Below are 24,791 nucleotides of genomic sequence, written 5' to 3' on the forward strand. Positions count from 1 at the left end.
TAATCGCATCCTTGATCTCTTCCTGCCTTCCTTTTTAGAGTTTGACCCGTGCGAAACAACAAAGTGCCGTCTCCCCTCTCACTCTGCGCGAAGCGTATGGGAATCCTGCCTTGCCACTGGCCCCTTGGTCAAATAAATGGGACAATATTGCACTCGGCGTGCGGAGGAATGTCCCGGCATTGCAACGGCTTCCTTTCCCTTCGTTGCGGGGCAGAGTTGTGGCCGATGTTCTTGTGTCAACCCTTGCATCTCCGCCGAAGATTCTTCGCTTGTAATGCCACCTCGTTCTTAGAGGGTTCTGGCCTGAAATTTCCTGTCTGGTTTCACGAAGTCCTCCCCATTTATAGATAGTTATTGTAGATTCCAATCAGTCTTAGGGAGCGGTCTTCTGGCGCACTGTGGGCGGCAGCTTAACGGTTAAAAAGAAAGCTTGCAGCGTGAGGGCCAAAGCGCGCATGTGTCCCACATCGCGGGCGCCGTATGCTGGTTCAGTTTCCAGCAGCGTCATTCAAGCGATTGGGATAGCTCTCCATGAGATGCAGGGTCATTCATCATGCCGATTCAGAGCTTACACATACGCACCTCTTGTTCTCGCACTTACCACGAACAAAAAATATCGCAATAAAGAAAAAAAAAAAACATCGGTGCATTCACCGACCGAGGTCCTAGTGCCAACCTTGGGCGGTTATTCAATGGGTTTGGTCGCTGCAGTGCTCAACCTTTGACCACTTCCGGCAATGTGTTAGATGGTGTTGCTTTGTTCTTTTGGGCCCATGTATGAGTTCAAAGTTTATCCATTTGGTGGCGAGGATCTAACAAATATATAAAGGTGAACCTATATCGAATTTTGATTTATTGTCTCCCGTTGACGTGACTTCCGGATGCAAATATCACTCTCCGTATCAGCAGTGGAAAGGAGTCTGGCAGTAGCCGTGATCCTCCCATTTGAAATACGTATTGTCAGCCGGGAGCTGGCAATGACTAATCGCGAATATCCGAGTGCATGGTCCCTTATTTCCATCAGTGTCCGACCAGGCTACCCAACTGGGGTTAATGATAATCGTCCTGTTGCAGACGGTGGCGTTGAAATTAGTAAGTCCAGGTGCGTCCATCTGAATATTCTGCGAGCTCCAATGAGCCACTATCTGAGTGCAATTGTCTGTTGTGCAAACATTGGTTAAGCAAGAGCTAATTCCATGTCAGATTTCGGTTCACCTTCGGATGAAGGGACAATAACCCCTATCGGTTGTCCGTAATCGGCATAGAGGTAGCCATAGTGGACATCATCAGCCGTGACAATCCGAAGTAGGGCAATAAGTGGGACGAAGGCACTACGGAATCGCATTGTAACTGGGAGGTCGGCAATCCAGGTTAATGCCGCGTCCCGCTGCTGCTGCTGCTGGGAGATGGTATGAGTGTATAGCTCCGTGCATAACGTGACTCCAGGAGTACTAGCCTTACTGTAGTCTCAACTGTCGGTGCTAGGAGGATCAGGGACAAGAGGAAGGGGACCCCATGTTATATATGTAGGAGTTGCGGTATCCAATCAATATGCGGACAAATAATCTTATGAGGGAACCTGCCTGATAAAAAGTGAAAATATGCTCCGCGGAAACCCTCCCCAGAAATTGGCCAATTGATGGGATTGTTGTTTTTGTTAGCGTCCGCTTTACTTTAACGCACGTTGTGAACCATCTACGTGACCTATTTTCCGCCAACATTAATATTATGGCGAGTGTCCCAACACAACTGCAAACTCTGTCCAATCGATCTCAGCCTGATCAGCCAGGTGAGAGACCCTAAGGTGATTCTGAACAAGGTAGCCAGGGGGAAGGGATCAGCGAGGTGAAAGGCAGATCGAGTACTGTACTATATATAACGACCATCGCATGTCGCAATAGGATTTTGAACTAACAAAGCAGGATCTGTGACTGACCCTTTCGCAAACTGTAAATATAACTTAGCAATCAAGAAATCACTCTGTATGAGCGTTACCATCCCTCCCACCATCTATTTCGTGCCGTCATATCAACGAGTTCCTCATCCTTCCTCCTCGCTCTGAATCTCAAATTGGACTACAAGGTACTTCATTGCCAGTATAATCATCACTTGATCCGTGTTCGAGCTTGCTCATTCCATCTTCAACACCACACTGCCATACTCACCCATATCATTGACATGCTCTTCGGGAAAGTCATTTTCCAGCTTATTCGCGAGTGTGGGCCGTGGCTGAAGGGTTTGGGTAGGTATAATGAGACGGCGACCTTGAACTCCGGGCAATGAATATTGTCCCCAATGACATGATCACACTCATGTTTGTAGTATGAGGATACTGATGATCGGCGGCCACGTACCACTTTAGGTCCCAGGAACTAAAATCAACTCCTAATTTGTAACTAATTCCCAACCCATTTTTGGATGATCACGAGATCGCCGTTGTTATGGATTCCCGATTTTCTTGGGAACGGAGCGGAGCTAAGAGAGAAGTCGCGAGATCACGAGAAATAGGATCACGAGCAAGAAATCACAAGATCACTAAATGTCAATGGAGGTTAGTGACCTGTGTTGACCAGTTGAAGGCTGGTCAACGCCTTAGATACAATGAAGACAAAACATCCAAGGAAATTTCGAGCTACATGAGTTGAAATGGAACTGAGATACTTAAGCGCGCAAGTGCAGAGTCCAGCGAAAACACAAGCACTCTGGTATAGAAAACATGCAGCTGTAATTCTTATATAAGCGCGGTACAGCATGGCTAACAAGCTGACAATCACAGGGCATGAGAAAAGAACGCAGGGAAAGGCAATCCAGGATTCCGATTCCTCCAAATGACTTGTTGATGTCGATTTCCGTGGAGGGAGCTTTTGACGGAAAGCGCTCGGCCCGACAATCAGGGTGCATTTCATAGAAGCCATAAGAAGCTATCTTCGGCGCACCGTACGTTTTTGTTTCTTATGTAAAAGCTACCTGCTTTCGTGACTCGTACATCCCTTTACCTGAACCGGCTGTTCGAACTTCGTTGCGTGTTGGGAACGTTTCGCTGTACAAGATGGTGCCGAAGACTTTGTTACGCACCATTCTGGCCGGAGCACTTGCTCTGCACGCTAGCGCGATGCCTTTTCTAAATGCGAGGCAACGTGATGCTCAGGTTAAGCGTGTTCAGTCCCTTAACCCCCGAACGGATCTTGGGGAAAGGAGTACCATCACTTTCTTCAATCCTAAGGCCAGAAGTGAGTGCTTTGAAGTGGTGCTTGGGGAATTTGTCACTCCGTCAACTTCACGATGCTAATCTCTCTTGTTTATAACCATCGTTTGCGCCAGAGTATCATGTTGACGGAAAAAAAATTCCGGACGTTGACTTCGATGTCGGCGATAGCTGGGCAGGTACGTTTTAGGTTTCCTAATCGACGATGCCCTACACGCCGTCCCGATCAACCACCTCATTTCACCCTTCAAAATTCTCCTGATTTTTGACATCGACTTTTCCATTTTAAGGTTTGATGCCAATTTCCGCTAACAAGAACGAAACGAGAAAACTTTTCTTCTGGTTTTTCCCTTCGAAGGATCCTCAACATGTTGATGATCTCGTGTAAGTTGATTTCAAGCTTGCGCGCTTGTTAACTAAGCGATATATATCTTACGTGGGGGCATGGGGATTGCCTCCGTTCAGGTTTTGGACGAATGGGGGACCTGGTTGCTCTTCATTGGAGGGTTTGTTGCAAGAAAATGGCCCGTTTGCGTGGTACGTAATAGATTAGTCCTCCATTCCATTCTCCACAAACTCTCTCTTTTTTTTTATATCATTGTCACATACTTATCCGTCGACACCTTTTGGTCAGGCCAACAGGAACTGCGAAACCCATCCCTAATCAATGGTCGTGGACAAACCTCGTAAGTCTTCGCACGTTTACCACCTTTCTATTCTTCCCTTCTTTTGGTAACACAGTTCCTTTTCCTATCAGAGCCACGTTCTGTAAGCCTTCCTGGGTTCATCCATTCATGCTTAATGACTTCCATTGCGACGGATGCAGTTGGGTCGAGCAGCCTGTTGGGACTGGATTTTCTCAAGGTGTTCCCGATATTCAGTGCGTTCTTTTTCAGTACTCTGCACTTATTCTGACCAACTCCCTTCACCCTTCGGTTTCCCTTCAATGAATGCAGCGATGCGGATGAGTTGGCCGCTGAACTCGCAGGATTCTTGGTCCAGTTTCTGGAGGTCTTTAGCGAACTTAAGGGGAAGAATTTTTACGCATCGGGAGAATCATATGGTATGTACGCGTACTTAAATTGGTGGCGGAGGGTGGTGGTGGTGGTGGTGGTGGGGAACACAACACCAGCTAATTCAGAAGTCCCCGCTTTTCTAACGTTCTTCAGCTGGCTACTATGTGCCATACATTGCGAATTACTTGTACGAACATCCTGGATTGGTCCCACTTAACACCAAGGGTATTTGGATCACCGATCCATCCGTCTCATACGACATCGTAACGCAATACATCCCTGCCTACAATTTCGCTGACAAATGGAAAGATGTCCTCGGTCTAAACTCATCCTACCTCCAAACGCTCAAGAATAAATCAGATGCTTGCGGCTTTACGGACTATTCCTCAACCTACGCTACGTACCCACCCAAAGGTCCGCTGCCTCTACCTTCGCAGGCATACGTACCTGGAACCATACCGAACGCCGCGAACATTACGAGTGAATGTTTGTTATGGGATGATATCACTAACGCGGCTTCGACCGTGAATCCGAACTTCAACATTTATCGGATCTTGGATGTATGGCCCGTCCTCTGGAGTGTGCTTGGGTTCCCGGGGTCTTTCCCCAACTTTCAAGTGAGTTGTTATTCAATAGCTGATTCGGACGGCGAAGCTCGAAATGGAGAACAGGTGCTCAAGTCTCTTATGGTTTTCCAACAGTCGCCTGTATACTTTGCCCGAAGGGATGTCCAGAAAGCTATTCATGCTCCTTCCATCCACTGGACGATATGTTCCTCAAACGTTAGTGATATCTCCCTCCCTACCCATTTTATCATTATTTATCTGATCCTCCTTTCTCTTTGCAGTCGGTATTTGTTGGCGGTCAGGATAACTCCGTACCTTCCATGCTCAGCGTTATGCCAAATGTCATCGAAAAGAGTGAACGGACCGTCGTTATGCACGGATTGGTTGATTTCGTCTTAATCGCTGAAGGGACGAGGATCGCCATTCAAAATATGACTTGTATGTTGCATTCTAAACTCGTGTTCCCTATCTTCTGGTTTTTTTTTGGACGTCAACATGGAATTTGTATAGGGGGAGGCTTGCAAGGTTTCCAAACTCCTATCGTTGAGGAATCCTTCGTGATTGAAGGTTTCGGAGCGCTTGGGAACATGCATCAAGAACGAAGTGAGCACTTAACATCTCCGATCATCGTTTGTAAACTTATCACCATACCTTTCCTCCTTTCGCTTCCCCGCACAGATTGTATGTTGTGTGCTGAACGCGAAACCATGAGCGACACTATGGAACTGACACCGCACATCCTTCAATTTTTTGTTTAGTGACTTATGTGGAAGTTAATCTTGCCGGACATCAGATGCCTGTATGCTTGCTCAACTCCTGCCTACTACCCTTGCTGATGTGGGCTCTTAACACTGTTCCCATTACCAGGAATATGCACCCTGGGCTGCCTACAAGACGCTCTGGTATCTTCTTGGAAGGGGTGACTTAACATCAAACGAAATCGATGCCACTTTGTATCCAAATGAGTATCAGCTTACTGGATCGTGGTCGGGCCAACCACCATTTATTCGGGTTCAGAAACACTCGGATTGATCTTCACGCAGCCGGTGCATCCCAGCGGACAGACAATATTGATGTTGCCTTTCTTGTTGTGAATAACTTACTACTACACTTGTGTGCTTGGGAAATGACCTGAATCAAGGGTACAATCTACTCTGTTGTATATGTTGAACATTTTCCAAATGCTGGAATGCTAATTTTCCCCTTACCCCTGTCATCGATAACTGACTAAGTCTGTGAGAAACAAAGATGTTGGAAATTCAGGTGGTCAAAGACTGTTCCGCCAGTGGAGGCTTCGATAGTACACCGGTCTGATTATCCGTCAGCGAATAAATCAAGCAGAAAAGAAAAGGAGCGTGAATAGCATCCTGGACATCCCTTCGAGCAAAGTAAACAGGGGACTAGTCAAAAGCACATTAGCCACCTATTCGCTTTTGAGCCCCTTGATTAAAACTTGCTTGATAATTGGTGAAAGATCCCGGAAATCCGAGAACAAGCCCAGAACAAGGCCATACATACATCCAAGATCCGATAAACATTAAAATTCGGATTCACCATCAGAGTGGCATTCGCAATATCATCCCATAACAAACATCCATCGGTAATGTTCCCCGTAATTTGGTATGGTTCCTGGTACGTATGCTTGCGAAGGCACAGGAAGCGGTCCCGGTGGAGGCGGGTATGTGGCGTAGGTTGCCGCATAGTTTGTGAAGCCGCAGGAATCCGATTTGGCCTTGAGCGTTCATGTATTGAGGGCGAAAACGTCCCCCATTATTAGCGAATTAAGTTGTAGGCAGGAATGTCCCATGAGACGGAAGGGTCAGTGATCCAGATCCCCTTCGTATTAAGGGGGACCAATCCAGGGTTTTCATACAAGTAGTTCGCAATATACGGAACGTAGAATCCGGCTGGGTTAATGTTAGAAAAAGAAAAGATGTGTGGACTTTGAATGTTGTTGCACCACGCCGCACCATACGATTCTCCCGATAGATAAAAGTTCTTTCCCTTGAGTTCAATAAAGACCTCCAAAAACTGAAGCAGGAATCCGGTGAACTGGGCTGCAAGCTGGTCCTCATCGCTGCATTTAAGGAAAACCCGAAGTGTGATGAAAGTTTTGCAGGAAATCAAGCATTGCATGGGGAACCTCAAACTGGAATAAAAGACGCACTGAATGTCGGAGTGCCTTGAGAAAACCCAGTTCCAACGGGCTGTTCTACCCATGAGATGAAGATAATAATGATTAGTTTCTTATAGCCCGCGAGCGACTTGTGTAGTAAAACGGACCACAGTAGTCCTGCAAGTTTGAGAGAAGCTTAAGCTTCTTCGCGCTTCCGAACGATGACGTAGTTATACCGGCAAACAAGAAATAGACTATCAGTATACAACGTAGACCCATCTAGAGTCTCCGATTTGTCATGAAGCATGAGTACGCCGTACTAGACGGATTGCGATCGAGAAGGGCCAGATGTTAGTTGTAGACCCCCTCATTCACCTTGCCTCCTATCTGGCTTTTGCGTTCACCGATTCCTTGCATGCTGTGGAGCGAAGCAACGCAACTTGCAAGCACTCTAGTGTAGTTTAGATCGCGTTGCATATATGAAGCTCATATAGATCGAAAACGCATGCATCCGCCCCGAAAGAGGTTCGTTACCATGTCCCCAAGATGAGAAGATGGGAATTAATGAAGAGGTTGTCCAGTATGTAATTGCTGACAACGGCGACGGCGACGTGGTGCCATTGCTACATGAGCACCATATTGCATATATCAGTGCAACACAAATGATTCCAATCAATGAAGCGAAAGATGCCTGATTACCCGGCCCAAACATTTCCCCCAGTCACTGACACCAGGATATCGATTATAGCGGTGCGTTTGTTTGTTTGTTTTTTGCTCTGGGTACGACTCTATCTAAGATAATGTTACGAACTCATAGAGGCTGGAGTCCTGCGTAGGGTACGACAGGGTGCCCGGCACACACGAGGCCGGGGATGCTAGCGGCTCACCTCGAGCGTCTTTTCTATAGTTTTCCTTGATACCGATCGCCAAACAGCTCAGATTGAGGGAAATGAATATTGGGCAAAGACTTGCGATCGGAAGGACGCCGTAACTAGAGATGTGACTAGGGTTGCCGTGGTTCGGAGAGCCGAACTGAAGGTCCTCAATCGCAAACGCGATAACAGGGTCGAAGGATGGTTGGCCCGGGGCCGAGCTTGCTGACACAAGATTGCATTTGGCCGGAACAACCTGTAACACAACATCAATATTAATTTCCCATTCAGAGATTTGTGAAGCTTCCGCTCACCGACATCACGGCTCTCGAAGTGACACCTGCTAACAACATACTTTCAATTGCTCCTGTGCATGCCTGGATGGTCCTTTCCTTCGTATTCTCGCCGAACCTGTCGTATAAAGGATTAAAAAGAAAGCAAACGCAGCGTCCATCGAGTTCGATGTGCCTCTGCAGTTCATGCATGAACGGCCGGAGAAACGCCCGAGCTTGACAACCAAGACAGGTATAGCTATTGATTACAGCTGGCGACAAATCTACCCATCAGATATGAATTTTTTTTTTTTGTCGCTAAGCGTAACCTGTGCGACGCTGTGAAGCCTGTAGCCATCGTACGTACTCCTTTCATATCCATCAATCACCGTTAATATTGGGATACATGCGTTTTTTTTTTTCTCTTATAAGCCATCACTAGTATGACTCTCCATCCCACTTCCCATCTGCTCAACCTTGTTTCACGAGTTTGAGACGTTCGTTGTATACTGGCAGGATGAGGCCGAAAGCTTTGTTACACGCCATCCTCGCAGGAGCACTTGCTCTCCACACTAGCGCGATGCATTCTCAAAGGAGGCATGCACTTCATGCAATGCAACGTAACATCCAGACTAGACATTCTCGGGCCCTCCAGGGTCGCGCTTCTGTCCAGGATGCTAACCCCCCAAATGAAGGGAGTAGCATCACTTTTTCTAATCCTAAAGCCAAAGGTGAGTGTCTTGAAGTAGTGCCAATGCAGTTGTCACTCCATCGCCTTCACCATCGATCGTCGTGATGCTAATGTCACTTATTGTATCCCTCGTGTACAGATTACCACGTTGATGGGAAAAAAATTCCAGATGTTGACTTTGATGTCGGCCCCAGCTGGGCAGGTATGTTTGTTTTGTTTCCCAATCAACGACCCCGCCCAACGGAATTTTTACCCCTAAATTCTCACGATTTTTGACATTGTTCATCCTATATCTAAGGTTTAATGCCAATTTCCTCCGACAAGAACGAAACAAGGAAACTTTTTTTCTGGTTTTTCCCTGCGAAAGGTCGCAATATCAGTGATCTCGTGTAAGTCTAATTCAAGCTTCTCGATAGTGTACGAGCCAAAACACCTCTCCTTACAACGGGACATGGAATGTGATCTCTTTCCAGGTTTTGGACGAATGGCGGTCCAGGATGCTCGTCACTTGAAGGATTCCTGCAAGAAAATGGCCCGTTTACGTGGTACGTACAGATACAAATAACCCTCCATTCTCCCACTTCTCGTCTTATTGTGTTTCATTTGACTAGGGAAACAGGAACGGCGAAACCCATCCCCAATCAATGGTCATGGACAAACCTCGTAAGCCTTCCTTTCTATTTCTCTTATTATTATTATTATTATTATTTTGATAACACATCTCTTCCTATTAGAGCCACGTCCTGTAAGCCTTCCTGGATCAGTTATTCACCGATGAGCGATTGTTAACTTTTCCTCCGATGCATAGCTGGGTCGAACAGCCTGTTGGGACTGGATTTTCTCAAGGCGTTCCCAACATTCAGTGCGGTTGCCTTTCAGTTCTTCCACTCCCGAATGCATATTGACTAACTCCTGTCGCACTCTCTCGATTCAGCAACGAAGATGAACTGGCAGCCCAATTCGCAGGATTCTTGGTTCAGTTCCTCGAGATCTTCAGCGAACTTAAGGGAAAGAACTTTTACCTATCGGGAGAATCGTATGGTATGTTATGCTTAAATTTATGGTAGAAGCGATTACCAACTAATTTGGGTCTCTCGCTCCTCTTAACGCAAATTCCTTGAAGCCGGAAGCTACGTGCCGTACATCGCAAATTACCTGTACGAACACCCTAAATTAGTCCCTCTTAACACAAAAGGGATTTGGCTCACTGATCCAGAGGTCTCATACGACATCGTAACGGAATACATCCCTGCCTACGACTTTCTTATCCAATGGAAAGAAGTCTTTGCCCTAAACGCATCCTTCCTCCAAACACTCAAGGAAAAATCAGATTCTTGCGGCTTCACTAACTATTCGGCGACCTACGCCACATATCCTCCACATCAGGGACCGTTTCCTCTACCTTCGCAAGCATACAAGCCAGGAACCGTGCCGAATTACAGCAACATCACGACTGAATGCGCGATATGGGATGATATTGTCTACGCGGCGCTCAATGTGAATCCGAACTTTAATGTTTATCGGATTTTGGATGTGTGGCCCGTCCTTTGGAGTGTGCTTGGGTTTCCTGCGTCTTACCCTAATGTTCAAGTAAGTTGTAATAACAATTCGTGTGGGTGAAAATGGCTCCAATCTGTATTCACTCTTCCCGCGCTCTTCACTAGTCCCCTGTTTATTTTGCCCGAGAGGATGTCCAGGACGCCATTCATGCTCCAAAAATCGACTGGAACATATGCGCCTCATCCTCAAAGGTGGGTAATATCTCCTCCCTGCCTTACCATTATTCACCTTTTCTCGCAGCCGGTGTTTGTTGACGGTCGAGATGACTCCCCACAGCCTATGCTGACCACCGTCATGCCGAATGTCATCGAAAAGAGCGAACGGACCGTTGTTATGCACGGATTAGTTGATTTCGTATTGATTGCCGAAGGAACGAGGATCGCCATCCAAAATATGACTTGTATGTTGCATCCTAACTCGCATTCGGTGTCCCCTGGAATGGAAGGGGGGTTGTTATTTTTGACGCTAAAAATGGTATCTTTATAGGGGGAGGCTTGCAAGGTTTCCGAACTCCTATCGCTCCAGAATCGTTTGTAATCGAAGGGTTCGGTGCGATTGGGACCTTGCACCAAGAACGAAGTAAGCACTTAGTCTCAAACGTTTAAACTTATCATCACATCATCGTCTCATCCCTCTTCTCTACAGATTGTATGTCATGAACAGCCAAAACCACGGGCGAAAACACAGACCTGACTAACCTCCTTCATTTTTTTGTAGTGACGTATGTGGAAGTTAACCTTGCCGGACATATGATGCCCGTACGTTTGCCCACTCCCTCTGCCTTTGCTAACGTGCACCCTTACGGTTACTTTCTATCACAGGCATTTGCACCCTGGGCCGCCTACAAGACCCTCTGGTACCTTCTCGGAAGGGGAGAGTTATCATCGAACGCAATCGATGCCTCGCTGTATCCCAATAACTATGAGCTCACCGGAGCGTGGTCCCGCCCGCGTTAGCCACCATATGTTTTAACTTAAGGGCCTGGATCACGGCAGCAGTCTATTATATAACATATTGTTCAGACACAAAAATCCTAACTAAACCCCAGATCCCTATCACCAATAATTGGATGTCCATGGGAAACAAAAATATGTAGTACATTCATTCGTCGTTAGAATGGAACATCTTGCGTGTGACGATGAATTTCGAATAACCGAGAAATCCAAAAAGATGTGAGCGAACGATGAAACGGAACTCAAAAGAGGTTCAATTGAAGAAAAACTCAATCAACGAAAGCATGCTTGACAATGTCGGAACAGGGTACGGGGGGAGTGACAAGATACGTGAATATGGTTGAGGCAAGCGGTACAGCACGGTGGCCTTGCTCCTACAGGGCTGCAGAAGCTCCATTTGAACTGGTGTCGGTGCGAATCTGAGCCATAGGGATGACGTCTGTGCGTGTTTCTTCGATGGACCGCGGGGAATGGGACCTTACAAGGAGAGGATTGTCGGATGCGCCGCTCGTATGGGACATTGTGCTCTCTGGCGCGCTCCGGTAGCGGGAGAGAGAGTTCGAGCGGGACTGGGAGTTTGGGAGACGACTTGAAGATGTGCGGCCTTTGAAAGAAAGAGCTCCAATGATCCCCATCTGTGAATGACCTCTTGATAGCATCAGTATCGATCCTTTTCTCCTTCGAAGGAAGAACACAGCAGAGATGAGGGCCACCATGATAACAAAACCACCTGCTACACCCCCAACAATGGGACCGGCAAGCGAACTAAGTGCACCAACAAAGTTAGAAAGGGCGGAATTAATGTTCTTGATTACCCATACCGGTGTGTGTTGTTGCTAAAAAGGTGAGCAAGAAGCTAGTTAGTTTACAAATGACTTGTGATGGGATAATGAACTGAGTTTACTTGGCTGGCTCATTTGAACTGCTACCTCCACGAGCTGTCCAGGTTCGGGCAAAATCTACAGCCAAAGTACTCTTGGCAGTGGAAGTGGACTGCGGGGAATTTTCGATTGATAATGTGTGTGTCCCGCCGCCGAGATTCTCCGCATAGAACAAGAGCTGCTGATATGCAGAACCATTATAAGTGGAAGTGAGCGACTTGAAATCCCCCTTATCAACATTGGCCGAGAAGGAACCATCGAGGGAACCATACAATCCAACAGCATCCCCATCAAACACGAATTGCATCGAGGCATCGCTACTAGTGGTATATGACGCTGTACCATTGATGGAGACGTTGTCTATGTATGCTCTTTGACTCCAAGCATCTGGGGGGATGTAGAAGAACCGCCGATGAGTCTCGTTGAAGGTGGCATTGAATACCTCTGCACCATAAGGACCACCAGGGCCCACGAAGACAGTCTCCCAGGTGAGCCAATCAATGTTCAGCCATACCCTATTTGAATCGCCACCTCTTAGAGGACCCGCATTGACAATCCGGACGGTGTGGCTGGCAAGACCCAAGTTATTAGCTCCAAATAAGACTTGTTGGTATTCCTCTGTGTCAGAATACCCATCGAAGGACTGAGTTGTGTTATCCACTGAAACTTACGTCAATTCATATTGAGGAAACCGGGAGGTGGTTCTTACATGTTACGTTGTAATAGCCATGCGCCTCGCCCTTAGTACCGTATATCCTGTGGCAAGCATAAGCGCAGAAATACCGGCATCGTTTTGACCACAAGACTCACCACACTCCAGTACCACGGAAAGTGAACGAGACCTCTGCTCCTACCTGAGACGTCGCCGAAGCTGTGTTTTCATACAGGCTTGAGTCATTCTTGCTCGCAATGGAAATCCACTGAGTCTGGGGAGAGTATGAAAGCAACGGGGATGGATTGTCGAGCGATAGGTTGTACTTGGTCATGATGACATGAGCGACTGGTTGTGCTCAAGTTAATCGAGTTATCAAGCATGAACGAGGTCAGCCCTTCAGCACAGCCCGTAAAAGACAACAATGAAATCAAATTGGCAATTCGCCAGTATCAAGATGGTATGTGGAACCAGTAGTGGCAGACGGTGAAGGCAGTTTGGCGCTTGCACAACTTGTCTTTGCTGCGGTCTCTTGGTGGCGGTGAAGTCAACTTCAGACTTCGGAGACGTTTCCGGCGGTCATGCACTCTCCCTGACAAACACGAATTGCGATAACACATGGCTGTAGTAAGTCTACTAAGCACGACTGGCGTGCATTGTTGTGCGAGGCCTCAATGGGACTCACTAGATTGGTTGGGCCACAAACCTGACCACAAATATATGCAGCTAGCCCCACCTATCAGGGAGCTATTGTTTGTATGCCGACCAAACATAGATACCAAAAAGTGCCCGAACATACCATAGCCTGATCTGCTGACTGCTCCAGTCGTCATGCGGATGCCATAGCAGTTGGGCAGCAGGTATGGTCGCAACCCTGCACATCCTTCCAATACAGGCTGGTCTCCTGCCTGGCATATCCTCGCACCTCGCCATCCCATCCTGGAAATCCTTTTAGCAGCAGCAGTCCATCATGACATCTCAGTAGCCAGATCAGGGGACTTCCGCACATTTTGTAACATTTTAAGGTCAGAATTACATATTATATCCTAGCTTCCATCTTCCTGTGACTTGACTACCGTGTCCTGGCAGCTAGTCAGTACTGGGTGGCATGAGATGTAGTCACCCTTATGCGTCGCTCCTCCGGGAGACATAAAACCCGCTGGCTCCCATCAGGTCCGCGGTAGTCTGCAGATCATATTTGCAGAGAAAGGCGACTCCGTTCCCGTTCATTATCCGGAGAGCCAGTAAGCACCGTTGGTCTCGATCGCCACGTTATGCAACAAGCCATATGTGCATGGCCAACAACATGATTCCAAATGTAACACAATTTTGATACGCGACACCAACTAGGCATAAATTCTCCTGTCCTTGGTTATCATGGATGGTTTTGTTCTTCTAACCCTCTGAGCCGTGCGTGCAGCGCCCCAACAGTGGGGAGGCGGTGACTAAACCTGATCTAGTTTTGACCATGCAAAACAGTCGGTGGTGACCCCATCACCTTGTGCTTGACGCCCCCCCACAAAATATAAATAAAGGGATAGCGAGGAGTTTGTGAACGCTATACTCGACTGCGTAGAATGGTGTCCGACATAACGAGTGAAGTGTCACAAGCATCGGGGAGTCAGCGTCCTTGAGCCTCGACCGCGACCCTGAAAAGGAGGCGATTTGTGAGTTGTCACGAGCGCTATGGGTAAGCGGCCTCCCCAATTGCCCACTATTTCTACTCTATGACTGTTGTGTTGTCCCTCAATAGGTGGCAGTGAGTGTTCAATTGACGCACGATGTAATGTCTTCAGTTCGAGGAGAGCACAATCTTCCCAAGTTCGCTTCCATGAAATTATTGAAGCTCTTTGAATTATGTGGAGAGGCATTGTATTGCGGTGCCAATGTGGTCTCAGGGTCGAATGTTTCCTGCATTCTGCAAACACAGACAAGCAGCTACGTCTATAGTTCACCTGCAGTCTGGCAGACAGAGGTCCCCGATGAATGCTTAACAGATCCACCCGATCTTCATTAGCGTGCCAGACCCATACCCAACCATCATCCTCTCGGACGTGCGCAACAGGCAGTGTTGAAATGGTTGGCTGCATAAGTGCATTGCATTTGAATTGTGTGAGGCCAGTGGTTGGATTAAGGAGAAAACAGTATGAAGATACACGAGAGCGAGAACCCTGGTTACGACAGGCCATCCTTCCAAGGGTAACAGCTTTTCCATAGCTTAATACTAATACTAGTAAGGGAACGTATTCACGGAGCCGAAAATGTCCGCAGCATTACATGAGTGGAGTTCGAAATGCATCGGGTCGCCAGATATGTTGTAAGTCACCTTGAGAAATACTCACAAGTCCTCAAGACTGTGAGACCGCGAACGATCACCAGAATGCTCGCTTTTAGCGTCATCACTCCTCTCATCTCCATTTGACTCGTTCTTTGGGTCCTTCCCAGCATCATCATCCCGTGCTGATGATATTGGGAGTCCAACAGGCTTCTCGCTGGATCGTGAGTACGATCGTTCCCCCGGAGACATGAGAGAGGGGTCCAAATGAGGGTCGCTGCTCTGGCCACTGGATGCATTCTTGTCTCCCATCCGAGCCAACTTCTTCGCAAGAGATGAATTGATGGGGGGAAGGTGCACCCGCGAGTAGTCTACGGGAGGAAAACTATAGGCAGGACGGGATGACCGACCGTCGTCCTTACGAGGCAGAGGTATCGAATAGGGATTATATCGTTTTCTCTCGGCAGAGGTTCGCAACGGCCCGCCTTCCGAAGAATGCCCGGGGTTTGGATGATAGTATGGTGATGAGGTTAAGATAGGAGGTGGGGCAAGTGGAGGCAAATGAGGCACAGAACTCCCATAGTGTTGTCCGCCATCATGGGTGGGTGGAGGCGGGGGAGGCATTGATGGGTAGTATCCTGGAGGCGGAGGGTAGGGGGCAAAGTTTGGGGGTGGCATGGGGGGATAAGGCGCGTGACCATGCTCTGGGGAGTAATCATGAATAGGCGGCAGATGCCCTTCATCGGGATGATGCTCGTAGCCTCGTGGCGGATAATCGTGAGGCGGACCTTGGGGCGGATACATCGGTCCCTGCTCATAGTGATAATCATCGGGGGTCCCGCCATAGGGGTGTGTATTCGGCGCCTTGACGCTCTTGTTGCTTGGCTGGGGTCGTCGTCTTCTGCGTTTGCCTTCCAACAACTGTCCATACCCAGGTTGGTCAGGCGTGAGACAAGTACCTGGGAAGCCAGGACTTTCAAAGGTCTAAGGACAGAGAATTCTCGCAAAGGTAACTATTACTCACCCGAATACTGGTATCAAATCCTCAGCAATAGAGTGGGCAACTCTGCCCAAACCAATGATAATTAGGTTATGCATCGGCAACCTGCAGGCGCCATGCTTACCGCCGCGCGAGAGTTAGAGCAACCTAGGCCAAGAAGGTTTATTCCAGAGCATTGGACACTTTGAACAATCAAACACGTACGTCATATTTCATCCAAGTGCCTTGAATCTTGAGGTACCCACCCCTAACTCTTCTTATATGGGGGGCGATCTCTGGCATATTATCAAGCATCTTAACAATGTCGGCTGTTCGGCCGGAGTGAGCAGAGATGCATTCAAGTTACTACGGGCTACAAACCTTTTGCATTTCCTAGTGCTAAAGAAAGAAGAGGTAAATTTAGCCAGGAAAACCCAGTAACAATGCATACCTTTCCATATCGCCGTCCAGAGGATGTATCCATCATCAGCATCCATCATGATCCAATTATCCCCTATCGGGTACTCGTATACAGGACTATATGAATGGCCTCGTCAGACTGTACCCAAGAGGGCGATACCGAATCGCTGACTCACATGTAGCCTCGTGGGTCATTGCTGGTGAGATATCGACCTGGAGCGGAAAGGTACAGCCGGCTGTCAGATCAACGCACGCACCCTCAAACGATGAATGAGCAGACCCTTCGTGACACGATGCTTCGCCGTCGATGTAGCCTGGTAACGAACCGGAGGCGCAACGGGGGGCTGAGGTGCCAAAGTACGCAAGGCATCGCCATACGGGGGGTGCTGATGCTCTTGCTCCATCCCGGGTGTGGCCTCGAAGCACTCAAGGCTTGTGGCGCGTCGTTTATGTCGAGAACGTGTTTAGAACCGCTTTGAACGGGCTCGACTTAAACAAAGAGAAGAAAACACGGTGTGCCACTTGCACAGCCCCTTCGGGCAAAACCCGCGCATATAGTTGCCTGAATGGGAAATCTTCACACGTCAGGCTAAGCGCCCTGACCGATCGAAAGCTGGAAACGCAAAGATGGAGAGCTATCAGAGCCCTCTATCAAGCCGGTACGCAAGCAAGGAAATGTCCTATCTCTTTTCCAACGCGAAGCGGTTCCGGACGTGGCGTGAGTTATGGCTAAATCTCGCGATCGCGGAGAAAGAGCTCGGACTCACTATACCCGACGAGGCCATCACTCAGATGAGGCAGAACCTCGTAAGTGCATCCAGGACTATTTTTCTGTGAGTCTCTTTGGGATAACTCTCTGTTCCAAGGATCTCGACGAGGCACAGTTCGTAATTGCTGCCGCCGAGGAGAAAAAACGTCGCCACGACGTGATGGCGCATGTGCACACTTTTGGGCAGGTGGCACCTGCTGCTGCTGGGATTATTCATCTCGGAGCAACATCATGTTTTGTAACCGACAATGCTGATCTTATCTTCCTCCGCCAAGGGTGCGACTACCTGCTACCAAAACTAGCTATTGTGATAGATCGCTTTGCCACTTTTGCAAAGCAGTATCGCGATCTTCCTACCCTTGGATTTACCCACTTCCAACCTGCACAGCTTATGACAGTGGGAAAACGGACCACGCTGTGGATTCAGGAACTCCTTTGGGACCTCAGAAATATACAGCGAGCGCGAGATGACCTCGGATTCCGGGGGGCTAAAGGGACAACTGGCACCCAAGCTTCATTCCTCGCGCTATTCGACGGCGATCACGACAAAGTATGCAGTTCTCTTGTTATTCTCCCTCGGACAGTAAGACCAAATTCTCTAGGTCAAAGCACTCGATAGGCGTGTGACGGAATTGATGGGATTCACATACGCCTATCCCGTGACGTCTCAAACATATTCCCGAAAAATCGATATCGATGTGCTTCAATCTCTTTCCTCTTTCGGAGCAACAGCACATAAGATTGCAACTGACATCCGACTTCTGGCTCATCTCAAGGAGGTTGAAGAACCATTTGAGAAGGACCAAATTGGCAGTTCCGCAATGGCTTACAAACGTAATCCTATGCGGTGCGAGAGAGTCTGCAGTCTTGCGAGGGCTCTTATGATCATTCCCCAAAACGCACTCGCCACAAGCGCAGTCCAATGGTTCGAGAGGACACTGGATGACAGGTATATGATCATTTCCCAATGGTTTCGCTTCTTGGCACAAGGATTGGCTAATGGTTTTCTTGTCTGCTTCAGTGCCAACCGGCGGGTAACGATTCCAGAAGCCTTCCTCACCGCAGACATTATCCTGTCAACGCTTCAAAACATCACAGAAGGCCTTGTCGTCTACCCACAGGTAATCGCTCGTCGCATTTCCCAGGAGCTCCCGTTCATGGCTACCGAAAATATCATTATGGCGATGGTCAAGCATGCTAATGGTGACCGCCAAGAATGCCATGAAAAGATTCGTGTCCTGAGTCACCAGGCTGCCCGTGTTGTCAAAGAGGAAGGAGGGGAAAATGATCTGATTGAGAGAATCAAACAAAATCCTTATTTTGAACCTATATGGGGGATGCTAGATAGTATTTTGGATCCAAAGAGTTTTGTTGGGAGGGCGCCCGAGCAGGTCGACGAGTTCGTTAAGGAGTGGGTAGAGCCAGCTCTCCAATCGTACAAGGCCGTTGTCCAGAATGCCAAAGCTTCGGAGTTAAATGTGTAGCATAGTTCCTACCATCCGCGCATTTCGCCTGTCCCAGTTAGAAACGTAACAATAGATTGCTTTCCTTCAGGATTCAGCATGACGAGTAGCCATACTCTTGACAAAGCAAATCGCCCTTTGTGGCTAGTCCCCATTTCCGATTTTTTTTGGGCTTGGTAGGAACTACCACTAACTGGCTCCCACTAAAGAACACGACTGGAAGTTCGCCCTTCGTCTTAAGATTCATGCTGGGCACTAAGTCCCTCAGGGTGTGCATCGAGGGTAGGCACTCAGGTAGATGCAAGTATCAAGTATCATCGGAAGAGACGAAACCGGGTTGACTTCTCAGTGAACCACGGCAACAAATGTTGCCCATCATGGTTCAACTGAGGCATGGCTGGAAGACACCAGGGCTGAGATGCTGCCAGTGGCGACTGCGACCTGCGCCCAAAAGACTGTATCGCACACGATGAAGGATGTGAAGGGAACCCGCATTTCTAGCATCTTCAGGGTAGGTGATCGTGAACGTCAGGAACAGCCAGATCATCTGTTTGGTGCTGTGACCCAAACTCTAGCGAACTGAGGCCTAGTTTTCGTCGGCTTGAGCTCTCCGCGAGACTCCACTCCATCAACAGCCTCACTTTTGATGTGATTCAAGGAACTGGTGGTGGCTTTGCCTTTTCATAATTCCCCACCTCGAGACCCTATAGCGATTACCATTGGCGCTTCAGTGGATGAATGAGAAGAGGCGTTTGAGCCCCTTACTGACATTCTTCGTAAAGAAGTGTCCAGGTTACCGCCGTAAAGGCCTTCACTCTGATTTTATTCGCTTCTTCTCACCCGACCCGCTGTCGGCCGTCTGAGCAATATTGACCCTTGGATGACACGAACGCCGCTTCTGGCTGTCACAACATCGATGCACAAGCTCCAGGATGGATAGTAGTACAGGAGGTCTCTGCAGGTGGCTTGTTCCTTTGACGAGTACTCCCAGATCGGACTGACTTGTTTCTCACTTTGCTTTGACAGATGGGTTTTGCCAGTGGTGACCCAACTGGAGCGCCTTTCCCACGTCCATTGCCCCTTCCCAGCAGTACACGCTGGCCAGCATCAAACTGCCAGCCACTTACCATCAAACCAGCATCATACGCCTAAAATCTGGACCTGCCATTGAATTGTCTACGCAGCTCTCCCCACACACCTGGGCGGCGCTCGGCGCTTATGGAAGAACACTTTAATTCTTTCGCGCCAGCTAGCCCACAGTTGATCCGGCCCCATATGCACCAGATCCGATCGTTGGCCATATGCCTCAACGATCCGTTTAGCACTCTCTTCCATCTTGGGCGGCCCTCTGAGTCGACGCCCCTGGGCGGTTATTGAAGAGACTCCAGCGCCGGCCAATCGCCATTCATCTGGTCTGCACCTCAAGCTATGGATGGATGGATGAATTCATTTTAACCCCCCGCGTGCGTTCCTCTTAACATATGACGGAGCGCACATCGTACAAATCAGAATTAGACTCGATTTGCGCCTCCTACATTACCAACTCTCCAACAAACGATAACCGCCAGTATCCCATTCGGTAGTCCCGTACCCATTGCTCCAGCCCAGTCGCTAATGTCTCAGGCAGTCTAGCGCTCCTACACCCTCTAAATAGAATCGCGCGGAATGCCACTGAAAAATATATCTATACAGAATACTTTCAAACTCGGAAAGCATTCTCATTCATACAGATCCCCTTAATATCCGGGCCCAGCTAATCAGGAATTGCATATATCAGATCCAGCCCGATCGCACTTCCAAAAGCACCTTTCATTTATCACGGTTAAAGAAGCCGTTGAACTTTGGCGCAAGCTAGTTGCCGGATCTTCATGCATCTGGGTCCAAAAGCCCATATATCGTTTCCTCTGAGCTTGGACCGCACTAATCTGAGTTACTCCCAGTCTTTGAAAAAAAAAAAAACAGCGTCAATTTCCCATGCACGTCGTTCATGCATCCGACACGCTAGCTTTGTTTGCATGGGCCCGTTTCGAGCTCCATGGCCTGAAGTAAAATTTACGGTTGCTGAGAGTACTCATTCCTTAGCCCTTGACCTTATCGGTATTTCATTCACTAGTAGGGAATCCAAGTCACGATTGATATGCTGTTGCCGTATCTCCACAGGGCTCACTCGCACAGGTTCGAATGCGACGTCGACGCAACCACAGGACCACAAAGTGCGCAGGTTCGTACGGAAACTCGGAGCTCAACGGGAAGAAAAAAAGAAGTAGAGATCGGTATTGATAGTAACTAAAGAACCCGAAATACAGAAGCACAGAATCAACAATAAAGTTATACAACAATTGTCTATGTTATCGTGAATGTGAGTCAGGAGTAGCATGATCATAAGTTGAACCAAATCGTAATTGCCCAAGAAGGTATCTTTTAGTCGCAGTAGGGGTGATGGACCAACGATTCGACCGATGGGGTTGGTGCTAAAGACCTTTAGCCTGGGATAGGGTGGTATGGGCGCCTTCCAGCTGCCCATCTGTGACCTTTCTCCGCGTAGATTCCGGTAACAACTGGATGATGGGAAGGATAGAGGTTTAAAAAAAATTGTCAAACAAGTCAAGAGAGATGGGCTTCGCACCTAGACCGATGATCACGAAAGTATCAAGGACACAAGTAGTCACATTAAACCAATACGAGATGTCTATCACAGAAGGATGCATTCATATTAGTGGAACGGTTCAACAGTGGATGGCAACGCACTGAAATGAGCTCCTGAAGAGAAATACTTCGCGTACTTCTCAGACATTCCCGTCACCAGGCCCAATGCTACGATTTGGACGGTCGCTGAAGTTCACGACAGTGAGTTTGAGATCATCACCGCGAGTTGAAAAAGCACATAGAGCAACTCACCATGCAGTCCAACTAGGAACGAGACGAACCTCCAAGCGTTCCTTCGCCTAGCACGGCTACTGACAATGTTCACGATCATCAGGGTGAAGAGTGCAACCATCACCAGCACGAGTCCAAGTTGAGAGAGATATCCAGCACTCGACCAGGCAATACAGAAACCCTCTCCCTCGCGCTCGCACACTGATCGGGGAGGGAAGGGGGTGCAGATGTACGCTGCAGTCATCACGTTGTGGAGGGGAGGGGAGATGGTCGAATTTGATGGCTTCGGGTCAGTAGCGTGATACGGCTCAACGACAAGACGAGTTTCGCATCGTCGATACAACCCATAATCCATTGCGCGTGCATCGGGGGCATCTACTGGTGCAAATGATCGCAACCTGATCAACGCGCATTGACCGCGATAAGTGTACGTTCCCCCCTGCTTCAAGTTAGCGCGAAGCACTCACCAGTAAGGCAAGGAGATCGATGCGAGAGACTGGACAAGGGAAAGGGGGGTATGAGCGCACAAAACCACTTATCTGGAGTGAAACAAGCTCGACGGAGGCACAAAAGACTCACAAAGGCTAAAGAGAAGAAAACCCCAACCAGCGACACCGTATATGGAGCCCTCCGCATCTCGTCTGAGTTCAGAGCACTGTTTGGATGACTGGGGGGCTCTGAAACCGATCTGACGATGTTGCTGTTAACAGCAACTTGCGATATCTGCGGTATGCTCTTAAGCAGGTTCCATGGGTGTAGCCGCTAATGAATAGATTTCCGAAGAGCCATTATCGCGACGAGCTATTATTGCGAGAGAATACTAATAGGGCAATCGGATTACGTGTAGCAGCTTCCGTTATATATGGTGATGTCAATGTGGTGTCTTGTTTGGTTTCCGGGATTGTTGTGAAGCCCGAAGGAACCCCAACCAAACCAACCAACCAACCACAAAACACGTTCTAGGCTGACATAAACCATGCACGTGTCAATGCATACCCAAACACAGAAAGTGCCCCCTGGCGCGCATACACAGCCATTGTCCCCTGGCGTATGCTGGCCGGAGCAATGAATCAATCTTGACCTCTGGAACTGGGTCTGGCAATCTTGTGCCTGGTGCCCTCGCTGTGCTCGGCAACTAGCTGGGCTGCATCTCAGGATATCTCATCACCGAAATTCTGCCTCATAAAATGCTGGGTACTTGTGCACACACCATCACTGGATATCTGCAGAGTCATCATCTTTCCCCTTGAGTTAGCTATGGACTATCGCTTCCTGGATAAACAGAAAGTTCTTTCCTTCTCAGCTTGGGTAGATTGAGTTATCCCGGATGAATGCCATGAAGTTGCAATGGCCTTTTCAATATAAAAACCCTTCACTACATTAATACTCCGCTATCTGTAAGTGCCTCCTCTGCTACGCAACCCCACTGCACAAAACTCAAAGCTTAGCTCTATTATCATCCTTATCTTATCTTCCAGGTCATCGATGTCTTCTGGTATAAGGGATCAACAGAGCGACAGCTAAGAAAATACGGTAGATGAAACCCTCACTTCCTCGTGAGAATGTCACCGATGAGGCCGAAAGACAAAAACCAGAGGCTCTGTCCGATAGGCTTAGTTGTGGACTGCTAGCGAGTGCAAGGGAACGCTGATTGGAGGAATAACATTGGGTGAGATTTTGGAAAACTTTCTTCTGTAAACAGCAAGACAAAGCTTAGGGTGTGATTCTTTTAATCTTGCGGTGATGAATCAAACCGCCGCTTCCAAGGAAGGCATCGAGGGACTCAAATAGGGCTATGCTGTTAGGAGGAGTGTGCTGCTTCTACACCTGCTCTTTGGCGAAATTGGAAGGGTACAGGAAGTGTCAGCGTAATATCACGGACTATATTATACATACAAGTCCTGCCGATTCATGGACAGGGTGCACGAGGCCGGGATTGGTCAAGGATCGGTGTTCTGTTCAGTGCGCACAAACAAACACCACATAGCCACACGACAACAAACACATCAATAACAGTCCGCATTTCCGTTGTTATTGCCTTGGTACCTGTTGTGCCATCGCCTTTTGATCGCCTTTGTCGACTGCGACTCTGTGGCTTGTAAGAAGCACTACTCAATCGCTAGTAGATTTTAACACAGCCTGCACGGTTGGTAGACGGTCTTTGCGAGCAGTACATGCTAGCAATTGCCGGAATATGCTGTGTCATTTGTGCGCGCTTATTTTGTAATTAGGTAAAAGACCCGTCCCTGATTACGTAATGAGATCGTGCCTGCAAGCGCGCAGGGCCATTTCTGTGGGTGCAGCACCGCAACTGTCAAACAACTATAAGTGCCTCGCATTTCCCTTGTGGTGTTTTATTCTACTTCTTCACTGTTGTTCACTCTCCTTTGAAATGGAAACGCCCACCTTCCCAATGTCCGACCCTCAGCCGCTCAACGTTGCCAGCACCATGCCAGACGAATCAGTGATCAGGCAACGAAATATAGCTGAAGGGACTCATGATACATCTACTCTCCTTGCAAACTCATCTCATGATTCAAACGATATAAGCACATCTTCCCCGCCTCAGGAGGTGGAGGTTGCGGCGACCGCCTTGCCCGAACCCTCGAAAGAACTTCCCTTGACGGCAGCACCACCTCAAGTAATCCCCACTGTGGGCCAGCAACCGAACTTTGGCATCGTGGGGTGGATGTTCAGTCCCTATCGACCTACCAACCCAAACATCTTTCACACCATCACCTCCATCCTTCTATATCCCACCATCTTCGAAGACTTATACAGGAGTGCCCTCAAATCAGACATCGTAGGCATTCTAAGAATTCTCACCTCTACCGCATCAATATGGGAGTTGTACCTCACATCCGTGCGTCTTCCAGCTCCTCCTATTCGCAATTTCAGTCGGATTGATTTTCGTCATATACTGATCCCTTGCAGGCAATATATAGCATCTTGTCAGTCCTTCGATAAGACTGACGCTACTCATGCCAACATCTTGTCTGTCTTCTTAGCGCGCATCTTATTTTCCGCTTCGTCTTTTGGTTGAAAGGCGTTCAACTCGGAAGTCGAGCTAAGAAAGCATTCTACATCGGCTTGTTCACCGCGGTCGCTGGTGTATTGCTTATAACAAAACTCAAGTCGAGAGTGACACAGCCGAGCTTCTTCGTGAGTTTCGACTCACAACATCTGGTTCTGCTTTCAACGTGTTTTTTTTAATATTTTCGGAC

At 48.3% G+C, this 24,791-nt stretch overlaps 10 protein-coding genes across 10 annotated transcripts; 4 read left to right on the top strand and 6 right to left on the bottom strand.

Annotated features, from left to right (window-relative positions):
* Positions 1-3,112: 3,112 nt before the first annotated feature.
* Positions 3,113-5,819, top strand: EI90DRAFT_2912314 (uncharacterized protein; the record flags this gene model as incomplete). The annotated part of the gene is made up of 13 exons (XM_039054453.1): positions 3,113-3,230; positions 3,322-3,384; positions 3,496-3,589; positions 3,671-3,742; positions 3,840-3,905; positions 4,032-4,085; positions 4,162-4,268; positions 4,375-4,838; positions 4,923-5,003; positions 5,069-5,225; positions 5,298-5,390; positions 5,546-5,586; positions 5,655-5,819. 13 exons carry the CDS (start codon positions 3,113-3,115, stop codon positions 5,817-5,819), a joined length of 1,575 nt encoding a protein of 524 aa, XP_038918947.1.
* Positions 5,820-6,115: 296 nt separating this feature from the next.
* EI90DRAFT_3047467 (uncharacterized protein) lies at positions 6,116-6,518 on the bottom strand (the record flags this gene model as incomplete). Its single annotated transcript, XM_039059551.1, has 2 exons — positions 6,116-6,243; positions 6,281-6,518. Coding segments are annotated over 2 exons (279 nt in total), but the record flags the coding sequence as incomplete, so codon positions are not given.
* On the bottom strand, positions 6,155-8,260 carry EI90DRAFT_3287786 (uncharacterized protein; the record flags this gene model as incomplete). The annotated part of the gene is made up of 5 exons (XM_039067074.1): positions 6,155-6,864; positions 6,955-6,994; positions 7,071-7,157; positions 7,791-8,031; positions 8,090-8,260. The coding sequence occupies 5 exons, from the start codon at positions 8,258-8,260 to the stop codon at positions 6,561-6,563; spliced, it is 843 nt and encodes a 280-aa protein (XP_038918949.1). The 3' UTR covers positions 6,155-6,560.
* Positions 8,261-8,660: 400 nt separating this feature from the next.
* On the top strand, positions 8,661-11,254 carry EI90DRAFT_2912886 (alpha/beta-hydrolase; the record flags this gene model as incomplete). Its single annotated transcript, XM_039054479.1, has 14 exons — positions 8,661-8,778; positions 8,878-8,940; positions 9,037-9,127; positions 9,212-9,283; positions 9,350-9,401; positions 9,473-9,483; positions 9,547-9,600; positions 9,673-9,779; positions 9,862-10,322; positions 10,403-10,489; positions 10,539-10,698; positions 10,785-10,877; positions 11,016-11,056; positions 11,120-11,254. The coding sequence occupies 14 exons, from the start codon at positions 8,661-8,663 to the stop codon at positions 11,252-11,254; spliced, it is 1,545 nt and encodes a 514-aa protein (XP_038918950.1).
* An 897-nt stretch (positions 11,255-12,151) lies between these two features.
* On the bottom strand, positions 12,152-13,118 carry EI90DRAFT_2912531 (uncharacterized protein; the record flags this gene model as incomplete). Its single annotated transcript, XM_039054463.1, has 3 exons — positions 12,152-12,792; positions 12,842-12,888; positions 12,943-13,118. The coding sequence occupies 3 exons, from the start codon at positions 13,116-13,118 to the stop codon at positions 12,152-12,154; spliced, it is 864 nt and encodes a 287-aa protein (XP_038918951.1).
* Positions 13,119-14,055: 937 nt separating this feature from the next.
* EI90DRAFT_273232 (uncharacterized protein) lies at positions 14,056-15,499 on the bottom strand. The gene is made up of 3 exons (XM_039053513.1): positions 15,482-15,499; positions 15,127-15,430; positions 14,056-15,014 (listed from the first exon to the last, which is right to left on the bottom strand). The coding sequence occupies exons 2-3, from the start codon at positions 15,356-15,358 to the stop codon at positions 14,389-14,391; spliced, it is 858 nt and encodes a 285-aa protein (XP_038918952.1). The 5' UTR covers positions 15,359-15,430; positions 15,482-15,499; the 3' UTR covers positions 14,056-14,388.
* Positions 15,500-15,678: 179 nt separating this feature from the next.
* EI90DRAFT_272129 (transcription regulator HTH, apses-type DNA-binding domain-containing protein) lies at positions 15,679-16,990 on the bottom strand. The gene is made up of 8 exons (XM_039053512.1): positions 16,739-16,990; positions 16,635-16,671; positions 16,490-16,575; positions 16,420-16,437; positions 16,264-16,367; positions 16,184-16,206; positions 16,084-16,125; positions 15,679-16,018 (listed from the first exon to the last, which is right to left on the bottom strand). The coding sequence occupies exons 1-8, from the start codon at positions 16,860-16,862 to the stop codon at positions 16,000-16,002; spliced, it is 453 nt and encodes a 150-aa protein (XP_038918953.1). The 5' UTR covers positions 16,863-16,990; the 3' UTR covers positions 15,679-15,999.
* Positions 16,991-17,020: 30 nt separating this feature from the next.
* Positions 17,021-18,785, top strand: EI90DRAFT_2969520 (adenylosuccinate lyase). The gene is made up of 4 exons (XM_039055657.1): positions 17,021-17,265; positions 17,325-17,777; positions 17,830-18,176; positions 18,249-18,785. Exons 1-4 carry the CDS (start codon positions 17,086-17,088, stop codon positions 18,709-18,711), a joined length of 1,443 nt encoding a protein of 480 aa, XP_038918954.1. The 5' UTR covers positions 17,021-17,085; the 3' UTR covers positions 18,712-18,785.
* A 2,386-nt stretch (positions 18,786-21,171) lies between these two features.
* EI90DRAFT_3014497 (uncharacterized protein) lies at positions 21,172-21,922 on the bottom strand (the record flags this gene model as incomplete). The annotated part of the gene is made up of 4 exons (XM_039056787.1): positions 21,172-21,248; positions 21,317-21,379; positions 21,439-21,522; positions 21,589-21,922. The coding sequence occupies 4 exons, from the start codon at positions 21,920-21,922 to the stop codon at positions 21,172-21,174; spliced, it is 558 nt and encodes a 185-aa protein (XP_038918955.1).
* Positions 21,923-23,980: 2,058 nt separating this feature from the next.
* EI90DRAFT_3120147 (uncharacterized protein) lies at positions 23,981-24,534 on the top strand (the record flags this gene model as incomplete). The annotated part of the gene is made up of 2 exons (XM_039063281.1): positions 23,981-24,430; positions 24,502-24,534. 2 exons carry the CDS (start codon positions 23,981-23,983, stop codon positions 24,532-24,534), a joined length of 483 nt encoding a protein of 160 aa, XP_038918956.1.
* Positions 24,535-24,791: the final 257 nt, after the last annotated feature.

The sequence above is a fragment of the Cantharellus anzutake genome, assembly GCF_015039405.1.
Source record: "Cantharellus anzutake strain C23 chromosome Unknown EI90scaffold_12, whole genome shotgun sequence".
NCBI classification, from domain to species: domain Eukaryota; kingdom Fungi; phylum Basidiomycota; class Agaricomycetes; order Cantharellales; family Hydnaceae; genus Cantharellus; species Cantharellus anzutake.

Excerpts from the sequence above, each read along its gene's own strand:
- EI90DRAFT_273232 (XM_039053513.1), bottom strand. The coding sequence starts at position 15,358 with ATGCATCCAGTGGCCAGAGCAGCGACCCTCATTTGGACCCCTCTCTCA. Across the intron at positions 15,015-15,126 it reads TCTCACAGTCTTGAGGACTT|TATTAGTATTAAGCTATGGA; the intron begins GTGAGTATTTCT and ends TTCCCTTACTAG.
- EI90DRAFT_2969520 (XM_039055657.1), top strand. The coding sequence starts at position 17,086 with ATGGAGAGCTATCAGAGCCCTCTATCAAGCCGGTACGCAAGCAAGGAA. Across the intron at positions 17,778-17,829 it reads TCGACGGCGATCACGACAAA|GTCAAAGCACTCGATAGGCG; the intron begins GTATGCAGTTCT and ends CAAATTCTCTAG. Across the intron at positions 18,177-18,248 it reads GAGAGGACACTGGATGACAG|TGCCAACCGGCGGGTAACGA; the intron begins GTATATGATCAT and ends TGTCTGCTTCAG.
- EI90DRAFT_272129 (XM_039053512.1), bottom strand. The coding sequence starts at position 16,862 with ATGGAGCAAGAGCATCAGCACCCCCCGTATGGCGATGCCTTGCGTACT. Across the intron at positions 16,672-16,738 it reads GAAGCATCGTGTCACGAAGG|GTCGATATCTCACCAGCAAT; the intron begins GTCTGCTCATTC and ends TTTCCGCTCCAG. Across the intron at positions 16,576-16,634 it reads AATGACCCACGAGGCTACAT|TCCTGTATACGAGTACCCGA; the intron begins GTGAGTCAGCGA and ends CCATTCATATAG.